Source organism: Bombina bombina, chromosome 1 (assembly GCF_027579735.1).
Source record: "Bombina bombina isolate aBomBom1 chromosome 1, aBomBom1.pri, whole genome shotgun sequence".
Classification (NCBI taxonomy): Eukaryota; Metazoa; Chordata; class Amphibia; order Anura; family Bombinatoridae; genus Bombina; species Bombina bombina.
The window spans coordinates 1,493,632,992-1,493,646,025 of NC_069499.1; the positions used below are offsets into that span (position 1 = coordinate 1,493,632,992).

Below are 13,034 nucleotides of genomic sequence, written 5' to 3' on the forward strand. Positions count from 1 at the left end.
CAAGCCGTGGTGCCTTCCATTTAGGTGACCTGATTTGCTCCCTCCCTTCATCCGTGTCCTAAAGCTTTGGTATTGGTTCCCACAAGTAAGGATGACGCCGTGGACCGGACACACCTATGTTGGAGAAAACAGAATTTATGTTTACCTGATAAATTTCTTTCTCCAACGGTGTGTCCGGTCCACGGCCCGCCCTGGTTTTTTAATCAGGTCTGATAATTTATTTTCTTTAACTACAGTCACCACGGTACCATATGGTTTCTCCTATGCAAATATTCCTCCTTAACGTCGGTCGAATGACTGGGGTAGGCGGAGCCTAGGAGGGATCATGTGACCAGCTTTGCTGGGCTCTTTGCCATTTCCTGTTGGGGAAGAGAATATCCCACAAGTAAGGATGACGCCGTGGACCGGACACACCGTTGGAGAAAGAAATTTATCAGGTAAACATAAATTCTGTTTTTTCTGACATTGGTCAGGTTGTCAAAGCTTCTAACTTCCTGCCGTGCTCTTTATTCCACTTCTCAGCCATCAGTGGCTCAGTGTATGGAAGTAATCGGCTTAATGGTAGCGGCAATGGACATAGTTCCGTTTGCCCGCCTACATCTCAGACCACTGCAACTTTGCATGCTCAATCAGTGGAATGGGGATTACACAGATTTGTACCCTCTGCTAAATCTGGATCAAGAGACCAGAGATTCTCTTCTCTGGTGGCTATCTCGGGTCCATCTGTGCAGGGGAATGAGCTTCTGCAGGCCAGAATGGACTATAGTGACGACAGATGCCAGCCTTCTGGACTGGGGCGCAGTCTGGAACTCCCTGAAGGCTCAGGGTTCGTGGACTCAGGAGGAAGCCCTCCTTCCGATAAACATTCTGGAATTAAGAGCGATATTCAATGCTCTTCAGGCTTGGCCTCAGCTAGCTGCGGTCAGGTTCATCAGATTTCAGTCGGACAACATCACGACTGTAGCCTATATCAACCATCAGGGGGGTACAAAGAGCCCCCTGGCGATGTTGGAGGTTTCAAAGATAATTCTATGGGCAGAGGTTCACTCTTGCCATCTCTCAGCTATCCATATCCCAGGAGTAGAGAACTGGGAGGCGGATTTTTTAAGTCGGCAGACTTTTCATCCAGGGGAGTGGGAACTCCATCCGGAGGTATTTGCCCAGTTGATTCATCTATGGGGCAAACCAGAACTGGATCTCATGGCGTCTCGTCAGAACGCCAAGCTTCCTTGTTGCGGGTCCAGGGATCCCAAGGCAGCGCTGATAGATGCTCTAGCAGCGCCCTGGTCCTTCAGCCTGGCTTATGCGTTTCCACCGTTTCCTCTGCTCCCTCGTCTGATTGCCAAGATCAAGCAGGAGAGAGCTTCAGCTATCCATATCCCAGGAGTAGAGAACTGGGAGGCGGATTTTTTAAGTCGGCAGACTTTTCATCCAGGGGAGTGGGAACTCCATCCGGAGGTATTTGCCCAGTTGATTCATCTATGGGGCAAACCAGAACTGGATCTCATGGCGTTTCGTCAGAACGCCAAGCTTCCTTGTTGCGGGTCCAGGGATCCCAAGGCAGCGCTGATAGATGCTCTAGCAGCGCCCTGGTCCTTCAGCCTGGCTTATGTGTTTCCACCGTTTCCTCTGCTCCCTCGTCTGATTGCCAAGATCAAGCAGGAGAGAGCTTCTGTGATTTTGATAGCTCCTGCATGGCCACGCAGGACTTGGTATGCAGATCTGGTGGACATGTCATCCTTTCCACCATGGACTCTGCCGCTGAGACAGGACCTTCTACTTCAAGGTCCTTTCAAACATCCAAATCTAATTTCTCTGCGTCTGACTGCTTGGAGATTGAACGCTTGATTCTATCAAAGCGTGGTTTTTCCGAGTCGGTCATTGATACCTTAATTCAGGCTCGAAAGCCTGTCACCAGGAAAATCCTAAGATATGGTGTAAATATCTTCATTGGTGTGAATCCAAGGGTTACTCATGGAGTAAAGTCAGGATTCCTAGAATCTTATCCTTTCTCCAAGAGGGATTGGAGAAAGGATTGTCTGCTAGAACCTTAAAGGGACAGATCTCTGCTCTGTCTATTCTTTTGCACAAACGTCTGGCTGAGGTTACAGACGTTCAGGCGTTTTGTCAGGCTTTAGTTAGAATTAAGCCTGTGTTTAAACCTGTTGCTCCGCCATGGAGTTTAAATTTAGTTCTTAAAGTTCTTCAAGGGGTTCCGTTTGAACCTTTGCATTCCATAGATATTAAGCTTTTATCTTGGAAAGTTCTGTTTTTAGTAGCTATCTCCTCGTCTCGAAGAGTTTCTGAGTTATCTGCTTTACAGTGTGATTCCCCTTATCTGATTTTCCATGCAGAGAAGGTAGTTTTGCATACCAAACCTGGGTTTCTTCCTAAGGTAGTATCCAATAAGAATATCAATCAGGAGATTGTTGTTCCTTCATTATGTCCTAATCCTTCCTCAAAGAAGGAACGTCTTTTACACAATCTTGATGTGGTTCGTGCTTTAAAGTTTTATTTACAAGCTACGAAGGATTTTCGTCAGTCATCTGCTTTGTTTGTGGTCTACTCTGGACAGAGGAGAGGCCAAAAGGCTTCGGCAACTTATCTTTCTTTTTGGCTGAGAAGCATAAAAATCCGCTTAGCTTATGAGACTGCTGGCCAGCAGCCTCCTGAAAGAATTACAGCTCATTCCACTAGAGCGGTGGCTTCCACATGGGCTTTTAAAAATGAGGCCTCTGTTGAACAGATTTGTAAGGTGGTGACTTGGTCTTCGCTTCATACTTTTTCTAAATTCTGCAAATTCAATACTTTTGCTTCTTCGGAGGCTATTTTTGGGAGAAAGGTCTTACAGGCAGTGGTGCCTTCCGTTTAAGTTCCTGCCTTGTCCCTCCCTTCATCCGTGTCCTAAAGGTTTGGTATTGGTATCCCACAAGTAATGGATGAACCCGTGGACTGGATACACCTTTAAAAGAGAAAAACAAATTTATGCTTACCTGACAAATTTATTTCTCTTGTGGTGTATCCAGTCCACTGTCCGCCCTGTCATTTTAAGGCAGGTGTTTTTTATTTTTAAACTACAGTCACCACTGCACCCTATAGTTTCTCCCTTTTTTCTTGCTTGTCTTCGGTCGAATGACTGGGGGTGGCAGTTAGGGGAGGAGCTATATAGACAGCTCTGCTGTGGGTGTCCTCTTGCAACTTCCTGTCTTGAAGGAGAATATCCCACAAGTAATGGATGAACCCGTGGACTGGATACACCACAAGAGAAATAAATTTATCAGGTAAGCATAAATTTGGTTTTCTTCTGCTCAGAGAGTTTCAGAACTCTTGGCTCTGCAGTTTGATTCTCCTTATCTTATTTTTCATTCTGATAAGGTGGTTCTACGTACTAAATAAGGTTTCTTACCTAAGGTTGTTTCAAATAAGAATATTAATCAGGAGATAGTGGTTCTTTCTTTGTGTCCTAATCCTTCTCCTAAGGAGCATTTGTTGCACAACCTAGATGTTGTGCGTGCATTGAAGGACTTTCGTCAGTCTTCTGCTTTGTTTTTGTTTTTTCTGGGAAGCGCAAGGGTCAGAAAACTACCCTACTTCTCTTTCTCTTTGGCTAAGGAGTATTTATTATTCGTTTGGCCTATAAGACTGCTGGACAGCAACCTCCTGAGAGAATTACTGCTCATTCCACGAGGGCTGTTTCTTCTTCCTGGGCATTTAAAAATGAAGCTTCTGTGGAACAGATTTGCAAGGCTGCAACTTGGTACTCTTTGCATACTTTTTCAAAGTTTTATAAATTTTATTATTTTGCCTCAGCTGATTCTTCTTTTGGGAGAAGGGTTCTTCAGGCAGTGGTGCCTTCTGTTTAGGTCTACCTGTCCTGTCCCTCCCTTATCATCTGTGTCCTCTAACTTGGGTATTGATTCCCACTAATAATTGATGATTCCGTATACTCACCATATCTTTGGAAAGAAAACATAATTTATGCTTACCTGATAAATGTATTTATTTCCGGATATGGTGAGTCTATGGCCCACCCTTTATTTAAGACAGTTATTTTTTCTAAAACCTCAGGCACCTCTACACTTTTGTGTTATCTTCTTTTTCCATTTTTCCTTCGGCAGAATGACTGGGGATTATAGGTAAGGGAAGTGACATATATAGCAGCTTTGCTGTAGTGCTCTTTGCCTCCTCCTGCTGGCCAGGAGTGATATTCCCACTAGAAATTGATGATTTCGTGGACTCACTATATCCGGTAAAAAAATAAATGTATCAGGTGAGCATAAATTATGTTTTTCAGATGGATTTTTAAAGAGATATTTAACACTAATTACATGTTACAAGCATATTATTGAGGTTATAGCCCGCCTCCCTCTTAGTCATGGGTGCCGCCAATGTAGGGATGGTAAAGTCCAAATTTAACTTTCATGATTCAGATAGGGCATGTCATTTTAAACTTTCTAATTTACTTTTATCATCAAATTAGCTTTGTTTTCTTGTTATTCTTAGTAGAAAGCTAAACCTAGGTAGGCTCATATGCTAATTTCTAATCCCTTGATGGCTGCCTCTGCATTTCATTTTCTCACAGCTAGAGGGCGTTAGTTCATGTGTTTCATATAGATAACATTGTGCTCATGCATGTGAAGTTATTTAGGAGTCGGCACTAATTGCCTCAAATCCAAGTCTGTCAAAAGATCTGAGATAAGGAGGCAGTCAGCAGAAGCTTAGATACAAGGTAATTACAGAGGTAACAAGTATATTTCTATAACTCTTCCTCCCCCTTTGCTTTCTTTACAGATTTCTTCATTACTTTGAAGGAATTCATCTAGAGTTACCAAAAGCTACAATGAATAGCCTTGCTGAGGATTTTCCTTAAAAAAAAAAAAATGATGCAGCAAATGGAGCTGAAAATGTGTTGTCTTCAAATTGATGAACGGCCCCTTTGCCAACTGTTGCTAAGTGCATTGCCCGATAATAGGAGAACATGTATGGAGTTCCTTAAGCAGAACAAGTATACATTTCAGTATATTTCCATTTCATTACTGGTTTTATAACAAGAACCTTTTCATAAGTGACTTTGGTAAGAAATTGTCCATGTATTAGTATCTATATTGTTAATATAAGGAATTCACAACACAGTGTTTAATAAAATAAGTTTACACTTATTCTGGAAAATCTTTATATATTTTTGATAGTTTTAGAACTTTCAGAGGTTTAAAAGGAAAGTATGGGCAAATATATGCTGAAGCTGTTTAGTCTCATTATACTTCCAATAAAATTACTATGTATGGTGGCTTAAATTATTATGAGGTGCATTTAGTTTAAAGGGACTGAAATCACCTGTGAAAAGGCAATCATTCCAGTGGCAATTTATGGCATGTTTATTCTGTATACAATGCTTAGGCCATATAGCCACATTATAGACCATAATGTCCCTTTTAAAGGAATGGGAAAATTTACGAGACCACTTACAAATACAGTGGCAATAATAAACCTTGTATCAAATGGTATTCAAGCACTGTGCTTTGTATTAGAAAAAAAAGAAACCCAAAAACTTTTACTTTTGAACTCCCAAATCTGTCCTCTAAAATATTTTGTCTCTTGACAGATATATTGATACAGCTGATATTGTTTTTAAGAATTTGTAATTACAAAATTATTTAATTTATAAATGGTTTTAAATCATGTCAGTGTCTGTTTAATTACACCCCTTTTTCCTTAGGTGAGGTGCTTATTCTGGGAAAACACCAGAGGAGTGTGTACCTGATGTCATATTAAGTATAATTTATCTATTAGTGGCTACTAGACATGTGCATGTAGGTTTTTCGCTTTGAAACAAGTGCCAAATATGGCCGCCGCCAGCAGCATTCAGCTCTTTTCAGAGCCAGATTTCCAAACACAAAGCTCTGTGCAGAAACCAACCTGCTCCAAAAAGAGCCAAATGCTGCTGGGGGTGGCCATAGTCGACATTCATTTTAAAACAAAACACCTGAATGCACGTATGTAGTAGCTACCAAACTTAAGGTTCTAGAAATTTTTTAATGGCTTATAACTTATATGCTATTTTGTCAACATCCGTATACCATTCTAAAATGTCTTAGAATGCACATTGTAGTTTAAAGCATGCCTATCATGTGTCTTAAATGAATGAACTAACACACTTTAAATGTATGAGTCCATTCATTTTTGTTCATACAATGCTTTTGTCTTAGTCCTACTAATGGGCTATACTAGCTGTTGACATTGTTAATAACCCTTCTATTACAAAAAGTTAAACATCCTAACATCACCCAGGAACAATGGATGTCTGTGCATAAAAACATAGCAACATACTAACTTACATAATCTTATGATTCTTAAATTACAGATTCCTACCTCACACATGAAAACAAAATGTTGGTATAATTTGGCAAATGGTACTAATGCAAATATGCTAAAAAAAAAAAAAATAGTATCATTGATATACCTCTTCATTTAGGGTCACTGCATTTTGTGAACAGTTTGAGCCAATGTATCATTGTTTTCTTCACAAAAACATGGGTGGTTAATTGACTGTAATTTAGCAAATTAAATGCAGTAGACACTGTGTAGAATTGTACAGTTTAAATCAATTTGTACAGCTTTGTAAACAATACTATTTCTATTAATTAAATTTGGCTTTTTTTCTGAAAATATTGTATATATATATTTTTTTTTTAACTTTAATGTATCATACACTTGCATCTTTATGTTTGTGAACTATGATATTCTGTAATTAAGAGTTGTTGTTTTTTTTTTTTTTTTAAATAAAAAGCTCTTCCTAATTAAACTCAAATCAGACGTCTCTGGAGTTGCCTTTTTATTTGGTATTATTGTAGTTGTAGTAGTAGACAATATTATTATGCTAATAGTTGTAAATTTAATTGAAGTCCAAAATACATTTTGAGTTCAGGGCATTTTAAAGTCATGCATTAAATATTGACAAACTATTACATAATTACTCTGAATTTTCAACAAGCCGTTTTCTCTTACATGGTGTATCCAGTCCACAGATTCATCCTTACTTGTAGGATATTCTCAATCCCTACAGGAAGTGGCAAAGAGAGCACACAGCAGAGCTGTCCATATAGCTCCCCTCAGTCTCCGCCCCACCCCCAGTCATTCTCTAACAAGTAGCATCTCCACGGGAGGGTAAAGAGTATGTGGTGTTAGATTTGTAGTTTTTATTTCTCTTGTTAAGTGTATCCAGTCCACGGATCATCCATTACTTATGGGATATTCTCCTTCCCAACAGGAAGTTGCAAGAGGATCACCCACAGCAGAGCTGCTATATAGCTCCTCCCCTAACTCATATCCAGTCATTCTCTTGCAAGCCTCAACCAAGATGGAGGTCATAAGAGGAGTGTGGTGTTTTATACTTAGTTTATTCTTCAATCAAAAGTTTATTTTTAAATGGTGCTGGAGTGTACTGTTTATCTCAGGCAGTATTTAGAAGAAGAATCTGCCTGCGTTTTCTATGATCTTAGCAGAAGTAACTAAGATCCATGGCTGTTCTCACATATTCTGAGGAGTGAGGTAACTTCAGAGAGGGAATGGTGTGCAGGTTTTGCTGCAATAAGGTATGTGCAGTTAATATTTTTAAATATAAAATGCTGCTGATACCGAACTAATGTAAGTAAAGCCTTAAATGCAGTGATAGCTACTGGTATCAGGCTTATTAATAGAGATGCATTCTCTTATAAAAATGTAATATAAAACGTTTGCTGGCATGTTTAATCGTTTTTATATGTATTTGGTGTCTTATTGGGGCCTAGTTTTTTTTCACATGGCTGGCTTGAATTTTGCCTAGTAGCAGTTTCCTTAGGGTTTCCACTGTTGTAATATAAGTGGGAGGGGCCTTTTTTAGTGCTTTTCTGTGCAGATAAAAATACTGACAGAGACATTCAGTTTCCCTCTGCATGATCCAGGACATCTCTGGAGGGCTCAAAAGGCTTCAAAGCCGTTTTTGAGGGAGGTAAAAAGCCACAGTAGAGCTGTGGCAGTTGTTGTGACTGTTTGAAAAAAAAAAAAGTTTTTGTCTTTTATTATTCCATTTTGGGTATTAAGGGGTTAATCATCCATTTGCAAGTGGGTGCAATGCTCTGCTAACTTGTTACATACACTGTAAAAATTTCGTTAGTGTAACTGCCTTTTTTCACTGTTATTTCAAATTTTGACAAAATTTGTGTTTCTTAAAGGTGCAGTAACGTTCTTTATATTGCTTGTAAACTTGTTTAAAGTGTTTTCCAAGCTTGCTAGTCTCATTGCTAGTCTGTTTAAACATGTCTGACACAGAGGAAACTACTTGTTCATTATGTTTGAAAGCCATGGTGGAGCCCCATAGGAGAATGTGTACTAAATGTATTGATTTCACCTTAAACAGTAAAGATCAGTCTTTAACTATAAAAGAAATATCACCAGAAGATTCTGACGAGGGGGAAGTTATGCCGACTAACTCTCCCCACGTGTCAGACCCTTCGCCTCCCGCTCAGGGGATGCACGCTAATATGGCGCCAATTACATCAGGGACGCCCATAGCGATTACCTTGCAGGACATGGCTGCAATCATGAATAATACCCTGTCAGAGGTATTATCCAGGTTGCCTGAATTAAGAGGCAAGCGCGATTGCTCTGGGGTTAGGAGAAATACAGAGCGCGCAGATGCTGTAAGGGCCATGTCTGATACTGCGTCACAATATGCAGATCATGAGGACGGAGAGCTTCAGTCTGTGGGTGACATCTCTGATTCGGGGAAACCTGATTCAGAGATTTCTAATTTTAAATTTAAGCTTGAGAACCTCCGTGTGTTGCTTGGGGAGGCATTAGCTGCTCTGAATGACTGTAACACAGTTGCAGTACCAGAGAAATTGTGTAGGCTGGATAAATACTATGCGGTACCGGTGTGTACTGATGTTTTTCCTATACCTAAAAGGCTTACAGAAATTATTAGCAAGGAGTGGGATAGACCTGGTGTGCCTTTTTCCCCACCTCCTATATTTAGAAAAATGTTTCCAATAGACGCCACTACACGGGACTTATGGCAGACGGTCCCTAAGGTGGAGGGAGCAGTTTCTACTTTAGCAAAGCGTACTACTATCCCGGTTGAGGACAGTTGTGCTTTTTCAGAACCAATGGATAAAAAATTGGAGGGTTACCTTAAGAAAATGTTTATTCAACAAGGTTTTATTTTACAGCCCCTTGCATGCATTGCGCCTGTCACGGCCGCGGCGGCATTCTGGTTTGAGACCCTGGAAGAGGCCATCCATACAGCTCCATTGACTGAAATTATTAACAAGCTTAGAACACTTAAGCTAGCTAACTCATTTGTTTCTGATGCCATTGTTCATTTGACTAAACGAACGGCTAAGAATTCCGGATTTGCCATCCAAGCGCGTAGGGCGCTATGGCTTAAATCCTGGTCAGCTGACGTGACTTCGAAGTCTAAATTACTCAACATTCCTTTCAAGGGGCAGACCTTATTCGGGCCTGGTTTGAAGGAAATTAGTGCCTTTCGAAATTTCAAGGCAGGTGCAGCATCAACTTCCTCCGCTTCAAAACAAGAGGGAACTTTTGCTCAATCTAAGCAGGCCTGGAAACCTAACCAGTCCTGGAACAAAGGCAAGCAGGCCAGAAAGCCTGCTGCTGCCTCTAAGACAGCATGAAGGAACGTCCCCCTATCCGGCGACGGATCTAGTAGGGGGCAGACTTTCTCTCTTCGCCCAGGCGTGGGCAAGAGATGTTCGGTATCCCTGGGCGTTGGAGATCATATCTCAGGGATATCTTCTGGACTTCAAAGCTTCCCCTCCACAAGGGAGATTTCATCTTTCAAGGCTATCTGCAAATCAGATAAAGAAAGAGGCATTCCTACGCTGTGTGCAAGACCTCCTAGTTATGGGAGTGATCCATCCAGTTCCGCGGACGGAACAAGGACAGCGTTTTTATTCGAATCTGTTTGTGGTTCCCAAAAAAGAGGGAACCTTCAGACCAATTTTGGATCTAAAGATCTTAAATAAATTCCTCAGAGTTCCATCATTCAAGATGGAAACTATTCGGACCATCCTACCCATGATCCAAGAAGGTCAGTACATGACCACAGTGGACTTAAAGGATGCCTACCTTCACATACCGATTCACAAAGATCATCATCGGTTTCTAAGGTTTGCCTTTTTAGACGGGCATTACCAATTTGTAGCTCTTCCCTTCGGGTTGGCTACAGCCCCGAGAATCTTTACAAAGGTTCTGGGCTCACTTCTGGCGGTTCTAAGACCGCGAGGCATAGCGGTGGCTCCGTATCTAGACGACATCCTGATACAGGCGTCAAGCTTTCAAGTTGCCAAGTCTCATACAGAGATAGTTCTGGCATTTCTGAGGTTGCACGGGTGGAAAGTGAACGAGGAAAAGAGTTCTCTATCCCCATTCACAAGAGTTTCCTTCTTAGGGACTCTTATAGATTCTGTAGAAATGAAAATTTATCTGACTGAGTCCAGGTTATCAAAACTTCTAAATGCTTGCCATGTTCTTCACTCCATTCCGCGCCCTTCGGTAGCTCAGTGTATGGAGGTAATCGGCTTAATGGTAGCGGCAATGGACATAGTGCCATTTGCGCGCCTTCATCTCAGACCACTGCAATTATGCATGCTGAGTCATTGGAATGGGGATTACACAGATTTGTCCCCTCTGCTAAATCTGGATCAAGAGACCGGAGATTCTCTTCTCTGGTGGTTGTCTCGGGTACACCTGTCCAAGGGTATGACCTTTCGCAGGCCAGATTGGACAATTGTAACAACAGATGCCAATAAATATTCTGGAGTTAAGAGCGATATTCAATGCTCTTCTGGCTTAGCCTCAGTTAGCAACACTGAGGTTCATCAGATTTCAGTCGGACAACATCACGACTGTGGCTTACATCAACCATCAAGGGGGAACCAGGAGTTCCCTAGCGATGTTAGAAGTCTCAAAAATAATTCGCTGGGCAGAGTACCACTCTTGCCACCTGTCAGCAATCCATATCCCAGGCGTGGAGAACTGGGAGGCGGATTTTCTAAGTCGTCAGACTTTCCATCCGGGGGAGTGGGAACTCCATCCGGAGGTGTTTGCTCAGTTGATTCATCGTTGGGGCAGAACGCCAAGCTTCCTTGTTACGGATCCAGGTCCAGGGACCCAGAAGCGACGCTGATAGATGCTCTAGCAGCGCCTTGGTTCTTCAACCTGGCTTATGTGTTTCCACCGTTTCCTCTGCTCCCTCGACTGATTGCCAAAATCAAACAGGAGAGAGCATCGGTGATTCTGATAGCACCTGCGTGGCCACGCAGGACTTGGTATGCAGACCTAGTGGACATGTCATCCTTTCCACCATGGACTCTGCCTCTAAGACAGGACCTTCTGATACAAGGTCTTTTCAATCATCCAAATCTAATTTCTCTGAGACTGCATGGAGATTGAACGCTTGATTCTATCAAAGCGTGGCTTCTCCGAGTCAGTCATTGATACTTTAATACAGGCACGAAAGCCTGTTACCAGGAAAATCTACCACAAGATATGGAGTAAATATCTTTATTGGTGTGAATCCAAGAATTACTCATGGAGTAAGGTTAGGATTCCTAGAATATTGTCTTTTCTCCAAGAGGGCTTGGACAAAGGATTATCAGCTAGTTCCTTAAAGGGACAGATTTCTGCTCTGTCTATTCTTTTGCACAAGCGTCTGGCAGAGGTTCCAGATGTCCAGGCATTTGGTTAGAATTAAGCCTGTGTTTAAACCTGTTGCTCCCCCGTGGAGCTTAAACTTGGTTCTTAAAGTTCTTCAAGGAGTTCAGTTTCAACCCCTTCATTCCATTGATATTAAACTTTTATCTTGGAAAGTTCTGTTTTTGATGGATATTTCCTCGGCTCGGAGAGTGTCTGAGCTATCTGCCTTACAATGTGATTCTCCTTATCTGATTTTTCATGCAGATAAGGTAGTCCTGCGTACCAAACCTGGGTTTTTACCTAAGGTGGTTTCACGCCTCAGTTGCGCAGTTCTTTTGCAAGACAGCTTCATGCAGCTTCACGTGTAGAGTCCAGAGATTGCAGGAGGACTCCAGGGAGGCTTATTTCTTTCATGTAATTAGCAAGAGTCCATGAGCTAGTGACGTATGGGATATACATTCCTACCAGGAGGGGCAAAGTTTCCCAAACCTTAAAATGCCTATAAATACACCCCTCACCACACCCACAATTCAGTTTTACAAACTTTGCCTCCGATGGAGGTGGTGAAGTAAGTTTGTGCTAGATTCTACGTTGATATGTGCTCCACAGCAAGTTGGAGCCCGGTTTTCCTCTCAGTGTGCAGTGAATGTCAGAGGGATGTGAGGAGAGTATTGCCTATTTGAATGCAGTGATCTCCTTCTACGGGGTCTATTTCATAGGTTCTCTGTTATCGGTCGTAGAGATTCATCTCTTACCTCCCTTTTCAGATCGACGATATATTCTTATATATACCATTACCTCTGCTGATTCTCGTTTCAGTACTGGTTTGGCTTTCTACAAACATGTAGATGAGTGTCCTGGGGTAAGTAAATCTTATTTTCTGTGACACTCTAAGCTATGGTTGGGCACTTTGTTTATAAAGTTCTAAATATATGTATTCAAACATTTATTTGCCTTGACTCAGAATGTTCAACATTCCTTATTTTTCAGACAGTCAGTTTCATATTTGGGATAAATGCATTTGTTTCAATCATTTTTTCTTACCATAAAAAATTTTGACTTTTTCCCTGTGGGCTGTTAGGCTCGCGGGGGCAGAAAATGCTTCATTTTATTGCGTCATTCTTGGCGCGGACTTTTTTGGCGCAAAAATTTTTTTCTGTTTCCGGCGTCATACGTGTCGCCGGAAGTTGCGTCATTTTTTGACGTTTTTTTTGCGTCAAAAATGTCGGCGTTCCGGATGTGGCGTCATTTTTGGCGCCAAAAGCATTTAGGCGCCAAATAATGTGGGCGTCTTTTTTTGGCGCTAAAAAATATGGGCGTCATTTTTGTCTCCACAT

General features: G+C 41.6%; 1 protein-coding gene across 1 annotated transcript in view; it reads left to right on the forward strand.

The window, feature by feature from the left end:
* Nucleotides 1-6,808, forward strand: part of ATAD5 (ATPase family AAA domain containing 5) — a 507,256-nt gene extending 500,448 nt beyond the window's left edge. Inside the window, exon 22 of the mRNA XM_053721398.1 lies at nt 4,792-6,808. Within this exon, the coding sequence (XP_053577373.1) occupies nt 4,792-4,870 (79 nt within the window). The 3' untranslated portion in view covers nt 4,871-6,808. The remainder of the gene's footprint in view (nt 1-4,791) is intronic.
* The last annotated feature ends 6,226 nt before the right edge of the window (nt 6,809-13,034 follow it).